Below are 20,206 nucleotides of genomic sequence, written 5' to 3'. Positions count from 1 at the left end.
TTATTTTTTTCTGTTTACAGGTTTATTCAACACAAAACAATCCCTTTCAACTTTACTGAGGTGGCTGACCACGTCCACGACCAAATCCGCCTCTCTGCAAGAGAAGGTACATATCAGCATCAGTGGTGTGCCGGGCGCCAGGCCTCATCATCACTGGAGAGGCTCCCAAATGTAAGGGCTCAGGGGATCCAGCCCTGCCTCTTACAGACTCTGGGGTCACCTTTGTAAACTGGGAGTGAGGACCCCCATTCTGGAGCGTGCCCATATACACACATGGAAGCACCTAGCAACAGGACATGATCCTGTGTCACCATATACACTTTCCCACAAAGCAGACCTAGAGAACAAGCATGTCCCGTCAAGAGCTGCTCAGGGGCAGCAGCTGTCCTGACAGTGATACACCATGCCAGGGCTGAACACTATACTTGGATTAATTACTCTCACAATTAGCTTGAAATAGGTATGACCACCAGCTCTACTTTATAGATGGGGAACTGGGGTCTACAGCCTGCTCGATCTCCAGTGTCCAGTTCTCAGCTTAGTTCACGAAACTAACCCAGGGGGTAACGCTGACCATTTCTGAACTATAAAATATGACTGTGCCTCATGGAGTGTTGATTTGTGAGATTTCCAGTAATTTCTTTCTTTACAGAAGACTGCAGGCTGTGCCTGAATGTAAAAACCTATTTGGAATGTGTGGTTAGGACATCCCTGAAGAAGCAGATCCAAAGGGTTGAGAGCAAAAAGGGGGACACTTACAAACTGGAATTCAGTTGCTGACCCAGCCCCAGCCTCGGCCTTCTTGTCGGCACCAGCTGAAATGAGAAACACAGATTTAGATGCATCAAATGGTCTGATCTACCATAGAACAAAGGTGGACAAGTGACCCAAGCTCATCTTGCAAGAAAAGTCATGTCAACAAAGAATGAAGTACAAGCAAATTACACCCTGCAGTGGGGAAACATCTTCTGAGCCACCTTTGCTCCCGCATTCTCCTGAGCAAGACATGTTTCTACTCACAGCCCGAACTATTGCCTCCTCCAGGAAGGCTGCCTTGACCACAAAGTCGGGACTATATGCCCTTTCTATATGGCACTTCCTATCACTGAGTTACTTCCACGCTTCAGACCAGCACCCAGCTCACAGAGGGAGCTCAGTGACGGGAGCACTAAGAGGTGAAGGGTTCACAGAAACAAAAAGCAATTCTACTATCACCAAGGGAAAGTGGCAAACAAGATGAAAGATCCAGGACCGCCCTGCTCTATATAGCAGCCACCAGTCCCAACTGAGACGTGTGCAAAATACCACAAGACTTCAAGACTCCGCCCTGCTCTATATAGCAGCCACCAGTCCCAACTGAGACATGTGCAAAATACCACGAGACTTCAAGACTCGAGAGAACGCAAAGTATCTCACTAATGCACATATTAAAGTAACAGTTTAGGGCTTCCCTGGTGGCTCAGTGGTAGAGAATCCACCTGCCAATGCAGGACACCTGGGTTCAATCCCTAATCCGGGAAGATCCCACATGCCTCGGAACAACTTAGCCCATGAGCCACAGCTACCAAGCCTGTGCTCCAGAGACCGTGTTCCACAACGAGAAGCTACTGCACCACAACTAGAGTAGCTGCAGCTGGAGAAAAGTCCACCCAGCAGTGAAGACCCAGCATGACCATAAATAAGTAACTTTTTAAAAATTAAGGTAACATTTAAAAATATACTGGAATTAAAAAAAATTTAATATACACTAAACTTTCTATAAAAATGTACAATTCACATTTGAGGGGCAGGGTGGTAGCAGTGGCAGGGCTAAATCAGTAATTCATATCCAAATCGACCCTACCTCTGGCCCAAGTCAGACCACACCCACTACAGGCTGCTGCCTACTCAGCAGCAACCCCCAACCAGCGAGCCACTGTATCTTCCCATCTTCATACCTGATCAATGCCCATCTCCCCCTGAAATGCTCACTTCCCCACCCTCCACTTCAGGACCAACTGTCACATCCTCTGACCCATTTCCAGTGTACCATGACTTCTAAAAAGAGCAACCACGAACTTTCTCTGAACCAAGAGCCCATCTGCTGGAGGAATTCTTTCTTAGGAGTATTTAGTTCAAGTGCTCACTTCTATCATTATTTCACATCGGAAGAATCAGGTACCACAAGTAGGAGACAACAGTGAAGTGAAAGTCATTCAGTTGGGTCTGACTCTTTGTGACCCCATGGACTGTATGTAGCCTGCCAGGCTCCTCTGTCCCTGGAATTCTCCAGGCCAGAACACTGGAGTGGATTGCCATTTCCTTCTCCGGGGGATCTTCCCCAGGTCTCCTGCCTTCCAGGCAGATTCTTTACCATCTGAGCCACCAGGCAGGAGTAGTAAAAGTATAAATTCCCTTTTATACCTTGCTTTTATATCACAAATTACTACTTCTGCAACAAGGATAGTCTCTTTAAAACAAGCTGAATCCCTCCCCATCTTATTACAGAGTAAAACCTCAAGTCCTACCATGGCCCACAACTACAAGACATCCTCATCTAACACTCCTGCCATCTTGTTTGGACAAGCCAGACGCCTTCCCCCAGGAGCCTCACTACTCCCAGATGCTTGCTTCTATCTCACTTTGACAGGACCTTTCCTGCAAATCCTACTGGAAATTTCAATACCTACTCCCCTGCTTTAATTTTTCCCTGTGGCACCCACCGTGGACATGATTATACACTTACTTTTGCTTATTCATCTCCTAATACCAAAATGCAAGTTCAAGAGAGAAGAGCATCTCGTCTTTTTATGTACACTACTACCCCCTAGCTCCTAGAATCGTGTCTGGCATAAACCACAGGCACTCAATGTATCTATTGTATGAACAGACATCTGTGGTTCCCATCAATGGGAATATCTGCTATTTAAAAAGAAAATTTTGCATTATTTTGGCAATAAAAAGAAACAAACGTGATTGGGCCCTGCCCTCAAGTAACTTACCACACAGGAACACAAAACAAAGAAAAGCATGTTGCTCTCCTGAAAGTTTTCAGTTTTGTTCCAGTTAAAGGTCTTTAAAGTGTTTTGTGTCCCCAGCTCAGACAGCGTCCCTCCTAACCCCCCACCCCCGCAGAAGGCAAGACGCACAATGGACTCCAGATGGAATGATCTGAGATGAACCCAAGGACCTTCACTGGTCACCCTGGCATCTTCAAGGGCCGAGCCCCAGGCGGGGGAGCATCCTGAGACTCCACCCCAACACCAGACCCACACGCGGATACTCACGGGGCACGGCGCTTCGTCTGTAGGTGTCTCTGTCGGCTTCCCCTCGAGTGAGTCTTGCAGGTCGCTCTCCCTCCAGCCCTGCACAGATTAAACCACAGTATGAACACAGGGAAACACAGGAACTCTTCTCCTTTCAGGTCAGGAAAATTCAAAACTGCTCTCCACTTTCACTTTGCAAAAACTCGGTTATGATGCGTTAATGGGACAAGAACTCCTACACCCAGAACTGTCAGCTAGATACTTGCCATCAGTGACATTCTGACTCCTCAAAGACCTACGAGAATGCACATCCTATTAAAATGTTATACATGGCAACCCACTCCAGTATGCTTGCCTGGAGAATCCCATGGATAGGAGTCTGGCAGGCTACAGTCCATTGGGGTTGCAAGAGTTGGACACGACTTAACAACTATACCACCACCACACCTGCAAAAGGTCTGCTTTCTTCTATTTCTCAACATAGATTTTCCAAATATCTGGCAAATAAAGAAACCCAGTCATTTCTACAAACATTTGAATAGCCAAAATTTTGAACTTGACCCATCTCTGAAATAGAAAACTTCTAGTGCAAACAGGAAAGGAGTCACCATAAGCGGCAAGCCTTACCTCCAATGTAAGTATATAAATAAAAGCCACCAAGATTCCTTTAATTCTGCTCAGGCTTTGCCTTATACCTCACTAGGCTGTGAAACGTACATATTAAGGCAGATTTAAAAAGCGACAACATTCTAACACTGGAAGGTCAATCTAGCATTCTCTCTACCTTGTTACTCCACAAAATTATCTATAGCATTTATATGATTAAATAAAAGTGATTCCAAGGTCCAATGAAGAACCTTTGCTCTACACACATGTAATCCTACCTAACCAGTAGAACACCCTCGTGAGTTTTCATAAAGAATACAAATTCCTGAGCTCCATGACGTCTTTCCAGGGAACCTAGGCAGTCTGATGATCATGTTTTTAGTAATCTCTGCATTTCATTACTCAAACTCATAAACGGCTCCTCTGGTACAGGGTTGTTTTTTTTTTTTAAAGAAAATAAGGGAACCATAAACTTGACTAATGCCAATTGTGAGCCAGCAATGATCTCAAGTGAGAAGGTAACTTCCTGCAAACAGGATCCTTTCCTAGTATTATTTATACATGTGTGTGTATACATACAGATATATATGTATATATACACATACACACACTCTCTCTCTACATCTGTTCTGTCCTATTTGGCTTTTGATTATTTTCCTCCCACTGCCAAGAAACTCTTTTCATTTTTTTCACGTGTGGTAAATAGCTTTGCTCTGGACCTCTTGAGGGATAAACACCTTGGTTTACTTGAACTCTCAACACCCTACCACATGTATCTGGCCTGTGTTTAATACCACTTATTAGGATGGCCTGAAGACCTGTGTTCAATTCCATTCAAGGTTCTAGAACTTGACTTAGATCTTGCATGCCAGAGTACCCCAAAAGCTGATTCCACTCTTTCACCCATTCTGGATCCTGTGGAATTCATGCAACTAAACCTCGAGAGCAAACAAGTGGGGTCTGCTGCAAACAGGGACTTCTAAGATGACAAATACATCGACAAGTCTGTGGTCCAAGGCCATTTTTGCTGGTTATAAGCAGCCATCTACAAAACCAGAGGGAGCACACAGCTCGCCTGAAAACTGAAGGTGTACATGCTCAAGATGAAATTGAATTCTATCCAGGCAAGAGATGTGCTTATGTGTACAAAGCAAAGAATGACACTAATTCCTGGAGGAAAAGCTAACAAGACCAGAGTTATCTGGGAAAAAGACAACCCATGCTCACGGAAAACAGTGGCATGATTTGTGCCAAATTTCAAAGCAGTCTTCCTGCTACGGTCATCTTTAAGAATTTAAACTTAAACAAGTATGACTTTGTTCTCCTATATTTAAAAAAAAAAAAGAAGTTGATTCCAATGGTGATGTATTAATAAGACCACCTCCTGGCCCACACAAAACCCCAGCATTTCACCTCTCCCCCCCGAAAGATCTTCAGAGGATGCCCTTGCAGACATCACGTGAGCACTGTACCTTTGGGCCTTGGCCGGCCAGTCTCAGGACGGCTGCGGCGCAGGGTGGCGGGCACGATCTCAGGGGGCAGGTGGAGGTAATCACGGAGATACTGGATGCCCTCGTTGGTGAGGTACCAGTAGAAATGTCTCCAGGCAAACTGTTCCTTCACGTAGCCTCGTGACTTGAGAGACTGTAAGACAGAACACCACTGTTAAGACAGAACTAGAGGCTTGAAGCTAGGAAGGCAGTGCAAACGGGAAGCTAAACTGCACAGCAGACGAGCTTCCACGGTGTATCTACCTTACAGCCCTTTAAGGTAGCAGGCGGCACTGGGAGTCCTGACCTCGCCTTGAACACCAGTGGAAAAGCCCCCTCCACCCACACCCCAGCTACCTGCATGGCTTTCATGACGTGAAGATTGGGCACATTCTTGTCTGCTAGCTCCGGGTGCTTGGGCATGTGGACATCCTTCTTGGCCACCATCACCCCCTCCTTAAAAAGGAGTTCATAAATGGCAATCCGGTTCTTCTTAGGCATCAACATCTGCAAGAAGAAATCAGCAAGAATACTTCTGAGCACTGTGGCCAGAGCCATAACCCAGTTCATCACCCCGTAAGACTGAACCCACACACAAGAGTCACTATCCAACGGGTAGAAGTCTCAAACATACTGAAGAACATGCAGGAAACAGGAATTTAAACCCCTACAAACTTAAGCCCAACCGTCACTAGTTCCCTCCTCCACCCTCAAAAACAGGATTCATGGAGAAGTTGTCCGCACTTTAAGATAAAACGAGGGTGGGGCTAGGGGGACATTCCCACCTGATTTTCACTCTCACAATGCAAGTATAAACGGGGCAGGGGTCAGACCCTTATAGTGAAAGTCACTCAGTCCTGTCCGACTCTTTGAGAGCCTATGGAATTCTCCAGGCCAAATACTGGAGTGGTCTCCCGCATTGCAGGCAGAATCTTTGCCAGCTGAGCCACCAGGGAAGCCCAAAAATACTGGAATGGGTAACCTATCCCTTCTCCAGCGGATCTTCCCGACCCAGGAATCGAACTGGGGTCTCCTGCATTGCAGGCGGATTCTTTACCAACTGGGCTGTCAGGGAAGCCCCTCAGACCCTACACCCTCGGAGTGTTTGGGGCTTATCAGCAACTATACCTAATGCTGAACGCGTGCGGCGGTGCCTTCTGGCGAGCGAGAAGGGGCCAGAAGCCTGTCGATCCGTGACGGGTCTCTGACCCCAAAGCAAAAGGCTGAGGCCCTCACAGCCCACCCCTCTACTCCTAAACCAGAGCTCCATGGCCGAGCAGGGAGGCAGTTCGGAGGGTTCTACCCCGAAAAAAAGAAAAAAGCGTGAGGAAGGGACACAGTCTCCCCAGTCTCGCCCGGACGGTCCCCGCCACTCTAGGGTTTCATCTTCCCCTCCTCCATCCGGACACCAATCTTCGCCTGCCAGGGCCCCACTACTGCCCCCCAAGAAATGCGCTTCTGGGCCCTGCCTGCTCGGAAATGGACGTGCGGGGAGCGGGAGAGGGCCCCCGCCACCCTTAACCCGGCGAGGCACGACGGCGGCGGCGGAGACAGAGCCAGGATGGGGGCCGATGGCACCGCGACGCCGGAGAGACTCACCGCGACGGTTGCTGTGTCCGGGGCCGGCGCTGGAAAGGAAGGGGCATGCGCGGAGCGAGGCCTCTTCCGGGCTGCCGGGCCCCGCCCCTTGTCAGGACCCGCGAGCTGCCTGGGGCGGCCTCGGCGGTGCCTGAGAGACTGGCGGCCCGGGAGCCGGCGTGCCTCATCAAGAAATGATCACTTTCTTGCCTGGTCGGGTCCTTTAGAAACACGCTACGTCTTTATTTTCTCCGTTTCCCACCGGTTAATTTAACTTATTATTATGTAAGGAATATATGTTCTTTGAGCAGGGAAAAGGAAATACCCTGCCTACAAAATAACAGTGACGGCAATACCAATAATGAAAGAATAAAATTCCATCAACCAGTGAGTCGCTATTAACGTTTTGGTACGAAGTGAAACAAAAGTGTTAGCTGCCCAGCTCAGTCGAGTCCGGCTATTTGCGACCCCACGGACTGTAGCCTGCCAGGCTCCTCTCTCTGTCCATGGGATTCTCCAGGCAAGAACACTGGAGCGGGTCGTCATTCCCTTCTCCAGGGCATTTTCCGGACCCAGGGATCAAACGTGGGTCATAGGAAATGTATTTTTTGACAAAACTGGGATGATTTGTACGTATGTTGTGATACGTATGTTGTACGTATTTGGAAACCTGTTTTGTTTTTTTTTCTTTTACAGCTGTATCATGAATCTCTCTTCAAGGTAATTAATACCTACAATTTTAATGACTATGTGATGGATGATTTAATCAACACTCTGTGATTGGATATATATATGTATATATATTAATCCTTTAATGTTATAACTAATGATGCCACACACTTATCTGCACACTTGTCAGTCTCTTTAGGACAAAGCCTTGGCAGTGTAATTGTTGAGTTACAGTGTTAGCGCACATTTTTAGGTTTTTGACACATGCCACATTGACTTCTGGAAGGCATTATCAGTTACATTCTGGTCAGCAGTTATTAACATTTTCTTACTGACTTGACATTATTCTCTATGTGTTAAAGCAATTAACCCTTTCTCACGTATTTTTCAAGAATTTCTCCCAGTTTTTTTAGTTTGTCTCAGTTTTCATGGTATTTTAAAGAAGTTTCACACTTTTCTATTGAAATTGTTACAGTTTCAGGCTCTGGTGCAATGCCTAAAAAGTCACTCCATATTTCAACATCATATAAATATTCACCTATAGTTTCTTCAAGTGTTTCTGTCCTTTCACAGTTTAAAAATAAATTTGCAAGATGAAAAGAATTCTGGAGATCGATTGAACAACAATGTGAATTATTTAACACTACTGAATTGTATACTTAAAATGGTTAACATGGTAAATTTTATATTATGTATCTTGGTGGTGTTGGTTTACTTGCTAAGTTGTGTCCAATGCTTTCAACCCCGTGGACTGTATGTAGCCCACCAGGCTCCTCTGCCCATGGGATTTCCCAGGCAAGAATACTGGAGTGGGTTGTCATTTCCTTTTCCAATGTTATGTATGTTTTATCACAATTAAAAAAAAATAAGATTCAAACATGTGTACAGATTTTTTTTTTAATATCTTGAACATTTGGACAAAGAACAACATAATCTAAGGACTGGTCAAGCAGATTTGGAAAAGAATACCATAGAATTCCTAGCAATAAAAACTAAAATGATTGAGATTTGAAAGTTAATTTTAAAAAATAAACAACAGATTTGATACACTTGAATAGAAAAATCATGAAATAGAAGACAGAAGTAAAACAAGAACAAAAACAAAAAGCATTCACCATGTAGTCCAGAGATTAAAAGAGACAGGACGAGTGAAGGCAGGCAGGGATAAATTAGGAGGCTGGAGTTAACATATACACACTACTATATATAAAACAGGTAAACAGCAAGGACCTACTGGATATGGCACAGGAGACTCTACTCGGTATTATGTAATAACCTATAAAGGAAAAGAATCTGAAAAAGAATATATAACTGAATCACTCCTGTGCCCTTGAAACTGACACGATATTGTAAATCAACTATATTTCAATAAAATTTGGGGAGTCATGGAGCAGGGCATGAGGACTCTTAGTTCCTTGACCAGGGATCAAACCAGTGTCCCCTGCAGTAGAATCTTGACCACCTGAACCACCAAGGAATTCCCAATACAATTTTTTTAATAAAAAATGTGGTAAAAAATAAAGGTGATGGAATAGCTGGAATAAAGGATTTGAGGTGGGAAGGATCAAGAGGGAAAGTCTAATATATGTCTATGTGAAATCACATAAGGAAATGACAGAAAACATGGGAAAGAGACCCTATCTTAATCCTCCAGAATTCTTGGAAGACAGCACACTTCAGATGTACTGCTCTCTTTAAATTCCAACTTGGATAAGTAAAAACAGATCCATGCCTAAACATGTCATAATGAAGGTGCAGAACGTCAGAGATAAGGAGAAGATCTTGTAACTAGCCAGCAGGAAGAGACAGGGGTGATGGCTCACTTCCCAGCAGCAGCACTGGAATTAATGTATTTTACTGAAATACAGCCTCACAGGTCTCTTCCCTTACCAGAGCTAGAGTGATCCTGCTACTATATCAGACCAGGTCACTCCTCGGCTTAAAATCCTCCAATGACTCCCAGTTCATTTAAAAGTCTTTGCTTTTGTTCAGTTGCTAAGTGAAGTGAGTGAAGAAGAAGTGAAGTCACTCAGTTGTGTCCTAGTCTTTGCAATCCCATGGACTGTAGCTTAACAGGATCCTCTGTCCATGGGATTTTCCAGGCAAGAATACTGGAGTGGGGTGACATTTCCTTCTCCAGGGGATCTTCCCGACCCAGGAATCAAACCTGGGTCTCCTGCATTGTAGGCAGCCGCTTTACCATCTGAGGCACCAGGGAAGTCCAAGTCATGTCCAGCTCTTTGTGACCTCATGGACTGCAGCATGCCAGGCTTCCCTGTCCTTCACTATCTCCCAGAGTTTGCTCAAACTCATGTCTATTGAGTCAGTGATGCCATCCACCCTCGGTCACCCCTTCTCCTCCTGTCCTCAATCCTTCTCAGAATCAGTCTTTTCCAACGAGTCAGCACTTCACATCAGGTGGCCAAAGTATTGGAGCTTCAGCTTCAGCATCAGTCCTTCCAGTGAATATTCAGGACTGATTTCATTTAGGATTGACTGGTTTGATCTCCTTGCTGTCCAAGGGATTCTCTAGAGTCTTCTCCATCACCACAGTTAGAAAGCATCAATTCTTCGGCTCTCAGCCTTCTTTATGATCCAGCTCTCACATCCATACACGACTACTGGAAAAACCATAGCTTTGACTAGATGGACCTTTGTCAGCAAAGTGATGTCTTTGCTTTTTAATACACTGTCTAGGTTGGTGATTGCTTTTTTTCCAAGGAGTGAGTGTCTTTTAATTTCATGGCTGCAGTCAATATCTGCAGTGATTTTGGAGCCCAGGAAAATAAAGTCTGGCACTGTTTCCATTTTCCCCCATCTATTTGTCATGAAGTGAAGGGACTGGATGCCATGGTCTTCATTTTTTGAATGTTGAGTTTTAAGCCAACTTTTCACTTTCCTCTTTCACCTTCATCAAGAGGCTCTTTAGTTCCTCTTCACTTTCTGCTATTAGGGTGGTGACATCTGCATATCTGAGGTAATTGATATTTCTCCTGGCAATCTTGATTCCAGCTTGTGAGTCCTCCAGCCTGGCATTTCCTATGATGTACTCTGTATATAAGTTAAATAAGCAGGGTGACAATATACAGCCTTGATGTACTCTTTTCCCGATTTTGAACCAGTCTGTTATTCCAAGTCTGGTTGTAACTGTTGCTTCTTGACCTTCATAGAGATTTCTCAGGAGACAGGTAAGGTGGTCTGGTATTTCCATCTATTGAAGAATTTTCCAAAGTTTGTTGTGACCAACACAATCAAAAGCTTTAGCATAGTCAATGAAGCAGAAGTAGATTTTTTCTGGAATTCTCTTGCTTTTTCTATGATCCAATGGATGTTGGCAAGTTCAACTTCGATTCCTCAGCCTTTTCTAAATCCAGCTTTTACATCTAGAAGTTCTCGTTACATCTAGAAGTTCACATATTGTTGATGGCTAGCTTGAAGAATTTTGAGCATTACCTTGCTAGTAGGTGAAATGAGCACAGTTGTATGGTAGTTTGAACAATTTTTGGCATTGCCCTTTCCAAGATGGCAGACAAGTCAACTTCAACTAAACCTTGATCCGCCAAGGCTATGAAAAATGTTCTTAAACAGCCTGAGAAAAATGCCCAGAGGGGCCCAGGTGAAAAGGGATGGGCTTGCTATTACTGTGGAAAGGAGGGGCACCTCAAGCGGGATTGCCCTCAGGCATCTAAGCCACCCCCGGCTCCACGTACGGTCTGCAAAGGACCACACTGGAAGAGATACTGCCCCCAGAGGCATAGGTCTCCGGGGTCGGACTCTCAAGACAATCAGGACTGAAGGTGCCCGGGGGTTCCCACACAAGCTCCAGTCCTAATTACACCTGAGGAACCCTGGGTATTAATAGTTGTGGGGGGCCAATCCGTTGATTTCCTTTTAGATACTGGGGCAACTTTTTCTGTGCTTACTGAAGCCCCTGGATCACTTTCTTCCCCATCCGCTTCCATAATGGGACTGTCTGGACGAACCAGAAGGTATTATTTCAGTTATTCTTTATCTTGCAACTGAGATTCTGTGCTGTTTTCACACGAGTTTCTGATTGTGCCAGAATCTCCCTCACCCCTTTTGGGAAGGGATATACTGAGCAAGGTCCATGCCTCTGTTTTCATGAATATGGAGCCCTCCCTTTCTCTCCCTTTAGTTGAAACACCCACCAGGAGAAATAATCAGTCTGTGAGAGTTAATAAGCCTTTCTCTTATCAAGAAATACAAAGAATCAAGGAGGATCTGGGAGACTATTTAGAGGACCCAGAAAAATATATTAGAGCTTTTAAGGGTGTTACTATGCTTTATGACCTCACTTGGAAGGATGTGATGTATATCTTGGGACAAACGCTGACTCCCGAGTCATAGACTCGAGTTTTGGGAAAACTTCCTTGTTTGTCAGGATTCTTCGGCAGAGTATTTGGAAGCTCGCGACTGAGCTGCATCTGGCTGTTTTAAGAAATAAAAAAGGGGGAGATGTTGGGGGCCAGAGTGAGGCACTCGGCCTGTGGCAAAGGTCATGAGGAAGGAGGCTCGACATACGCAAAGGCGGGATCGAGCCTCAGGAGTCCCCCTGGAAATCCTCGAGCATCTACCCCCATAACCAGAGCCTGCCTACTTTACTACTTTGTGCTCTCACCTACACCTCTGACTTTACGGGGGGCTGTCCCCTACCACCTCTTTCGAAGAAGGAGTTAACTTAGAGCTCCAGTTAATAAAAACTCCTGGGCATGACAAGAGTGTTTTAACCTACAAACTCCTCTGAAGGTTCTCTAGCCTGCCTGACAGGCTTGTCCGGCCACATGTGATTGCTCACAGCCTCCCAACCGTGAGAGGCACGAGATGCTTTAAACCTTCTAAAAACAGGTTCCTTAGAAAAGTTAGAAAACCATTAGTATAAGTATAATGGACTGATTAGAAATTGTATTGGTGAAGGGTTTTTCATTTGTTGAGCCAATGTTTGTTGCTAAGTCTCCACATCCCCTGCCCTTACACACATTAATGAATATATAGAAGAAATAAGTATTAACCTTTGATATAAATCACGTTAGACCTTAGGCTAAGTAAATTCTTTCCTTAACTAAAACCCACTATACCCTCACCCTATAGGAATGTAACTTTATTTGGGTGGCATCTGTTTTAAGAATAATCACCCCTGGAGACATAAGTGTCCTGGTTGACTGACCGCTGTCACAAGGAGAGGGTCATAAATTGTCAGCAGGCCCCCTGGCCAGAAGATGATGTAACACCCCAAGACCTCTGTATACATTTGTATGAAGCACCTGACTTTGATAAAAGTCAGGACTGCTGACCTCACGTGACTTTTGCATAACATCTCAGTGTATAAAAGTAGACCATGGAAAATAAAGAATTGGGATCAGTTTCTCGAAATACTGGTCTCCCCATGTCGCTCTCTCTCTCACTCTGGCTGAGTCTCCATCTGGAGCGCGGAACCCGCTATGCTTACTAATTATGCCTGGGCTTCTAAGATCCGACCGGGGAGGCCTCAGTGTCTCCTCTCCTTCGGGAGAACGGAAGGACACCTGCGGCCTACGTAAGTGGTGCAAACTTCTTGTCTTGAAGTTTTATTGGTCTCCCGCGTAAACCAAGCTACTCAGCCTCTTTTCTCCACTGAATTTTCCTACTGAGCTGTCCTCATGCTACTACTCTTTACATCTTTAATTAATATCTAATTGAAGCTATTGTATCCTGATCCTCGCTGACGCCGTCCCCGCTTCGAATACCCTGGATCAGCCGGGGCTGGACCCTGGCACTCAGTATATGCTCATTGTAACATAGTTAAAGTGTTATCGCTCAGTTGTGTCTGACTCTTAATGATCCCATGGACTGCAGCCCACCAGGCTCCTCTGTCCATGGAATTCTCTAGGCAAGAACACTGAAGTGGGTTGCCATTTCCTTCTCCAGGAGATCTTCCTGACTCAGGGATTGAACCCAGGTCTCCAGCATTGCAGGCAGATTCTTTACTCTCTGAACTACCAAGGCACATATTGTAACATATCAGCGAGCTAAATGACACCCAGAGGCTCCATTACAGTTCTAAGGTTGTGGTTTAGTCGCTAAGTTGTGTCCAGCTCTTGGACTGTAACCCACCCAGCTCTTCTGTCCAAGGCCAATCATCAAAGATCAAAAGGTGGGCAGTGACCCACTTCCTGGAAATCTCTGCCTCTTCCCCAAAATAGTTGGAATAAACTTCCTACTCATTAGCCTATGAAATTACCCAACCCATAAAAGCTAGCCACATCACATTTTGAGGCCACACTCACTCTCTGAGATGGCCCACACTCTGTGGAGTGTGTTTCTCTCTGAATAAATCCACTTCTTACCTGTCACTTTGTCTCTCACTGAATTCTTTTAGGTCCTAAAACCAGGTGTTGTGATCTCTGTTGGAAGATTGTGGGTTTTGTCTGGGTTCAAGTGTCAGTCTGAGGTGAACGGTTTGCCAATGTAGGAGACTTGGGTTCGATCCCTGGGTCAGGAAGATCCCCTGGAGAAGGAAATAGCAACCCACTTCAGTATTCTTGCCTGGGAAATCCCATGGACAGAGGAGCAGTGGGCTACAGTCCATGGGGTCACAGAATCAGACCCGACTGAGCACCACCATCCATATCTTTTATCTTCTTGGCATGTCTTCTGATATAAAAATTCTCCCTCCAAAGTGTTAGCTGGTCTCTCAGCATCATTTCCTCAATAAGCTATGCTTCTTTTTCTCTGGAATCTCACTGAGTTGTTTATGAGAGATGGATTCAGTTTTAGATTTTGTTGCATTTGTGCCTGTGAGACACATTGATGAAAAAAATCCAGGATTATTTTAGATAAAGAGCTCAGAATTTGTCCTGTGAGAGAGAGCTGGGTTAGATTAGGTCAGGGAACCATCTAAGACCCTGTGAGGTTCTGAGATCACCTAGAGAGGATGTGGAGTGAGGAGAGGATGTGGAGGGACCCCAAAGCACCCCCACTCGCCCTTGTTCCCCGCTCATCCATCCCTGGATGCAGCCTTCTCGAGGGCAGGGGCCATGCCCTGCTCCTCTCTGCATCCTCTCTAGCAGTTAGCAGTGTCTCTCATGTGACTGGGGTACTTAATAGCGTTTCAGGAATAAACAGCAACCTCATGGTAAGCAGAGGAGATGAGAGTTTAGTGAATCAGGAAGGAGGACGAATAACAATACCCTCTGGCACTTAGAGAAGATTTCTCAGATGACAGCGGATCCTTGAGTTCACTGAGTTTCATTCAGCAGCAAGGCACTGAGCAGCTGGGGCAGGTGGTGGGGCAAGAATGGGGGCAAGACATACTCCCATCCACCAGGCAACAAATACCTCTGTCATGTGCTGGGTGCTATGAAGAGAGGATCAGGGCATGGTGACCCAGATCTTGGGTTGAGAAAAGCCTGGAGGAACACCCAGTGAAAAGCCCTGCTTCAGAGGAGGGCTTGAACTGCAAGGCAGCCAGTATGGCCACACGGTGAGCACGGTGAACCCGGACAGCCACAGTGGCCTCAGGAAGGAGGTAGGACTTTCTTCCAAGTGCAATGAAGAGCTGGAGAAAGGTTTCAGGCAGTCAGGACAGGATCAGATGGATATTTTAAAGAGATCACCTTTGTGCGTGTGTGCTTAGTCACTCAGTCATGTCCGACTCCTTGCGATCCCATGGACTGAGCCCACCAGGCTCCTCTGTCCATGGGGATTCTCCAGGCAACAATACTAGAGTGGGTTGCCATGCCCTCCTCCAGGGTATCTTCTCAACCCGGAGATTGAACCAGATCTCCTGCATTGCAGGCAAATTCTTTACCAGCTGAGCTATCAGGAAAGGCCGAGATTACCTTTATCAACACAAATACCATTTTTATCCCTCCTATGCTGTATTGAGTCGGACACGACTGAAGCAACTTAGTAGTAGTAGTAGTATGCTGTATTGCGGAGAAGGCAGGGGCAACCCACTCCAGTGCCCTTGCCTGGAAAATCCCGTGGATGGAGGAGCCTGGTGGGCTGCAGTCCATGTGGTCAGTAAGAGTCGGGCACGACTGAGCGATTTCACTTTCACTCTTCACTTTCATGCATTGGAGAAGGAAATGGCAACCCACTCCAGTGTTCTTGCCTGGAGAATTCCAGGGACAGAGGAGCCTAGTGGGCTGCCGTCTATGGGGTCGCACAGAGTCGGACACGACTGAAGCGACTTAGCAGCAGCTGCATGCTGTATTGGGTATGAGATATAGACCTATCACTGGCCTCATGTTAAAGACACACACACACAAAACCCCCAAAAACAGGCTTAGAGAAATAGATGTTTTTTGTTCAAGGTCACAGGACACAGAGGTAGGAAGTAATGGTGTAACCAAAAGTGGGTCCTGCTTGCTCACCGCTCAAGGCCACTTACAAGCCATTAAAGAGGCCAGGTTGGTGGAAAGGAAAGTTTGCTTTATTTTCGATGGGTAATTGTGCACCTGTCCAAAGGCCAACTCTAGCCACCCCATCCCCCTGCCCCCGGAAATCAGTGGGCAATAGCTTTTATAGGCTGAGTGGCTTGCAGAAACAGTCAGCTCTGACCATCATCTTAAAATTGGCCATCTTGATTGTTTTAAGTAGTTAATCTTCAGTTCGAGGGTTGGTTTGTTTCCATTTCTTTGAGGCCAGTTCTCAGAACTGTGGCAGCTTATGTCATGGCTAGAGTCTGGTCATCATGTAGCTGACTTTTCCACCTGGGGGGGGGCTTCAGCATCTATAAGACAGCTCACAGGATATGGCTCAGAATATTGTCTATAGCCCTGGAAAAGGAATTAAAGGTTCTTGACTATGCTTAATGACTAAACTGTTATTATTTGGTCTCCTTTGATTCTTTTTCTTTGTTCCTGCATTTGCTCACTTCTTGGATTAAACTTGTTCTTTGGTTAAAGTTTTTCCACAGACAAGGCAAGCAGAAGACCCGGGAGGACAAGGACCATAGGGTCTTGCTCCATTTCAGTGGGACTGGACTCTGCAGAGCCTAAAGCCTTCCTGCCATCCCAGGCTGCCCTCTGCATTGGGGTCTTGCCACTGGGGCCGAGGTTGGGGGCAGGAAGCCAGAGCCCTGGATTCAGAGCAGTGAGAGGCGGGGCTCTGGCTCCCCACCCCACCCCTGTATTCTTACCCGGAGAATCTCACGAACAGAGGAGCCCGGTGGGCTACAGGCCGTGAGGTCAGACACAACTGAATCGACTTAGCACACACTGCAGCCTGTTAGAATGCTTTGAGAGGCTTTCAAAAATCTATTTACCCAGGCCACACCCCGGATCTGTTAAGTCAGACACTCAGTCGAGGGGTGAGGGGGAAGGCATTAGTCTTCTGCTTCTTAATTTTTCTTGATGTGTGTGGTATACTTCACAATGGGTTTCCCTCATGGCTCAGATGGTGAAAGAATCCACCTGCAATGAGCAGACCTGGGTTTGATCCCTGGGTTGGGAAGATCCTCTGGAGGAGGGCATGGCAACTCACTCCAGTATTCTTGCCTGGAGAAGCCCCATAGACAAAGGTGCCTGGCGGGCTACAGTCCGTGGGGTTGCAAAGAGTCGGACACGACTTGAGCGACTAAGGATATACACAGCACATACTTAACAGTGCAGGGTACAAATCTTAGGTTACAACTCCATGTATTTTTACGCGTGTGTGTAAACCCATGTTAACTGCCATCCAGATTAATAGAGAGAATATGCCCACTGCCCCAGAAGTCTCCTTTTCTGGTCCACGCCCCACGCCCACTCCCAGGTGCAGGCGGTTCTGACTGACGACACCACACGACGTTTTGATTTGTGTCTGGCTCCTTGCCCCCTCCGTCGTCAGGTCTATGAGAATCCCCATCGCAGTCATCTGAACACGACTTGTTCATCCATTTACCAGTTGACGGACATCAAAGTGGTTTCCAGTGTTTATAAATAAAGCTGCTAAGAATAATATTCTTAGACATGTTTCCTGGTCCCTGGGCAGCAGCAGTTTTAAAGCCACCAATGTTGAGATCCACCGACTCTGAGGAAGCCATAAAATCCTGAGGGCTGCTGCAAGAGATGGAAGTCAGGGTCTAGGACCCCCGGGGGCCCCCTGGAGTTCCCCCAGATTGGACAATAATAAATCATGGCTTGTAGAGATTTTCTAGTTGCTGTTCTTTTCCTTTTGAGATTCCAGAGCCTTGAATAAAATCTCCTGGGTCAGAGGGGAGAGAGGGAGTCCTGGGGAGCAGTCCCCTCTGTGGTTAGTATACTAAATCGCTTCAGTAGCGTCCAACTCTTGCGACCCCATGGACTGTAGCCCACCAGGCTCCTCTGTCCATGGGATTTCCCAGGCAAGAATTTTGGAGTGGGTTGCCATTTCCTTCTCCAGGAGATCTTCCTGACCCAGGGATCGAACCCGGGTCTCCTGCATTCCAGGAAGATTCTTTACCATCTGAACCACCAGAGAAGCATGGTGGCCTCTATTTCTGCAGCTCTGGAAACTGGGTAGAGGGCACCCTCTCAGGGCCCAGGCACCAGGACGGCCCTCAGCAGACGCCGTCTAGAATAGCTCCCTAATCCTGTACATGGCACCTCCCACTCCAGCAGAAACCTCCTCAAAAGAGCCATCTGTGCTGCGAGTTTTCATTTATAGCTCCCACGGCATGTGTGAGTTTGTGATCTGTGACTAGAAGGCTGCTGACACATTTCTGGACACACACACACACACACGTCACCCACATCTGTTGTCTTGAGGCTGAGGGTGTGATTTCTCCTCTAAGTGGAGCCCAACCCTCCCCTCCACCCGGGCAAACCTCTCCCACAGTGCCTGCCACCTCTTTGCCTGTCATTGTTGGGGCAGCTCCTCTGACCTCACTTGCCCAAAGCTGCCATGATTATATTTCCTGCATTATTTTATAATGACCAATGTGGAGGTAAAAACAGCACACAGGGTTCAGGGAATGCCACCTGTTGACAGCCTGCTGGATCTGTGGCCTGCGGAGGTGATCCATGCTGCTTATCAAATTGTCACCTGTAAACCTCTAAGCATTTCTTCTGCTCCCTTGTTTTCTTTTTCACAGTCTTTGAGTATCCCTTTTACAGCTGGAAAAGCAGAAGCATGGGAAGGTTTGGAATCTCAGCTCCACAAGGGCAGGGATTTCCGCCTGAGGTGCTCGCGGCTAGAGCCCCAGCAGCCTGGGACAGTGCGTGGCATGCAGGAGAGGCTTGGTAAAGATTTCTGAAGGGAACGAATGAAGCTTGTGATGCATTTTGCTTTGGAAATGCCTGTCTCAGTATCCTCTTCCTGGACTTCCCTGGTGGTCCAGCGGTTAAGACTCCACACTTCCAATGCAGGGGGCACAGGTTCAATCCCTGGTCGGGGAAGTTCTGCATGCTGTGCCATACAGCCAAAAAAACCCCCAAAGTAAAATCAATATCCTCTTCCTGCTGGACCTCCTTCCTCAGCACAGTCCATCAGGACCAGCAGGGCAGCCACACTTTCCTCCCCGGCCCATCAGAGCCTCTTTACCTCTGCAACTGAGAGCACAGACTCCAGAGCTACACCGCCTGCTGCGGCCTCTGCCACTTTGTATCGGTGGGGCCTTGGGCGAATCTCTTAGCCTCTCCCTGCCTTGGTTTCATCCTCTCTTTGCTGGAAATAACAATGGTACTAACATGGTGGAGTTGTGGGGAAGACTAAAAGAGTTTGTATAAATGATGCATTTGGAGCTGTGCCTTTTGCACATGGCAGATGCTCAAGAGAAGTTACTTATCAGTATTACTTTATTTTTTTTAGCTTTGTTTAAAAAAAACTTAACTGAAGACTCTTTGGTTTACAGCGTGTATTGTGTCGGCTTCTGCCAAACATCAACAAGTATTGTTTTAAATAGAAAATAAACTTTCCCCTTTGCTTTAATGAGGTATGACTGACAAATAAACATTGTATATATTTAAGGTTTGTGGCCTGATCGTGTGGTATCTTTTCTGAAAGGTCTTTACAAATCTTTTGCCCATTTAAATTTTAAGTTGTGTTAAATATATACACCATACAATTTACCATCTTTTTAAAAAATACATTTTAAAGGATATTTATTTTTTTATTAATGATTTATTTGGCTGTGCCATGTCTTCGTTGAGGTACATGGCATCTTTAACTGCAGCACTCGAACTCACAGCTGTGGCATGTGGGACCTAGTTCCCTGACCAGGAATCAGACCTGGGCCCCTGTGTTGGGAGCACAGAGTCCTAGCCACTGGACCATCAGGGAAGTGTCTAGTTTTTCTGTGCTGTGTAACGTGTTATCACAAATGCGGTGGGCGAAAACACACGTGCATTATCTCTGAGCTTCCATAGGTCAGAGGCCTGGGCACCCCTGAGCTGATCCTCCACGCAGAGCCTCACTCACAGCTGCAATTAACATGTTGTCAGGCTGCATTTTTGTCTGGAGGCTCGACTGGGGAAGAATCTACTTCTAAGTTCATTCTGGCTGTTGATTCATTTCCTCGCAGCTGCAAAACTGTGGGCCCCAGTATTTCCTGGCCATTGCTTTAAATTCTAGAAGCTACCCCAAATTTCTTGTCATGTGGCGCTCTCCATAGGTTGTTCACAGCCTGGCTGTTTTCTTATTTAAGGCTAATAGGGG

General features: G+C 46.3%; 1 protein-coding gene and 1 non-coding gene across 2 annotated transcripts; both read right to left on the bottom strand.

Annotated features, from left to right (window-relative positions):
• On the bottom strand, positions 1-7,083 carry RPS10 (ribosomal protein S10). Its single transcript, XM_005907254.2, has 6 exons — positions 6,941-7,083; positions 5,699-5,848; positions 5,324-5,495; positions 3,267-3,344; positions 760-815; positions 1-94 (listed from the first exon to the last, which is right to left on the bottom strand). Exons 2-6 carry the CDS (start codon positions 5,846-5,848, stop codon positions 53-55), a joined length of 498 nt encoding a protein of 165 aa, XP_005907316.2. The 5' UTR covers positions 6,941-7,083; the 3' UTR covers positions 1-52.
• A 12,676-nt stretch (positions 7,084-19,759) lies between these two features.
• TRNAG-CCC (transfer RNA glycine (anticodon CCC)) lies at positions 19,760-19,831 on the bottom strand. The gene has a single exon. It is a non-coding gene; the product is annotated as a tRNA-Gly (tRNA).
• Positions 19,832-20,206: the final 375 nt, after the last annotated feature.

This window comes from Bos mutus, chromosome 23 (genome assembly GCF_027580195.1).
Source record: "Bos mutus isolate GX-2022 chromosome 23, NWIPB_WYAK_1.1, whole genome shotgun sequence".
Taxonomy (NCBI): domain Eukaryota; kingdom Metazoa; phylum Chordata; class Mammalia; order Artiodactyla; family Bovidae; genus Bos; species Bos mutus.
Note: the sequence above shows the minus strand (reverse complement) of the source record. Positions and strands in the feature narration are given on the sequence as shown.

Bases quoted from the DNA above. Each gene is read 5' to 3' on its own strand.
- RPS10 (XM_005907254.2), bottom strand. From the start codon at position 5,848: ATGTTGATGCCTAAGAAGAACCGGATTGCCATTTATGAACTCCTTTTT. The intron at 3,345-5,323 runs GTACAGTGCTCA...TAATCTGTGCAG, and splicing joins TGGCCGGCCAAGGCCCAAAG to GGCTGGAGGGAGAGCGACCT. The intron at 816-3,266 runs GTGAGTATCCGC...TTCTCATTTCAG, and splicing joins CAGACGAAGCGCCGTGCCCC to CTGGTGCCGACAAGAAGGCC.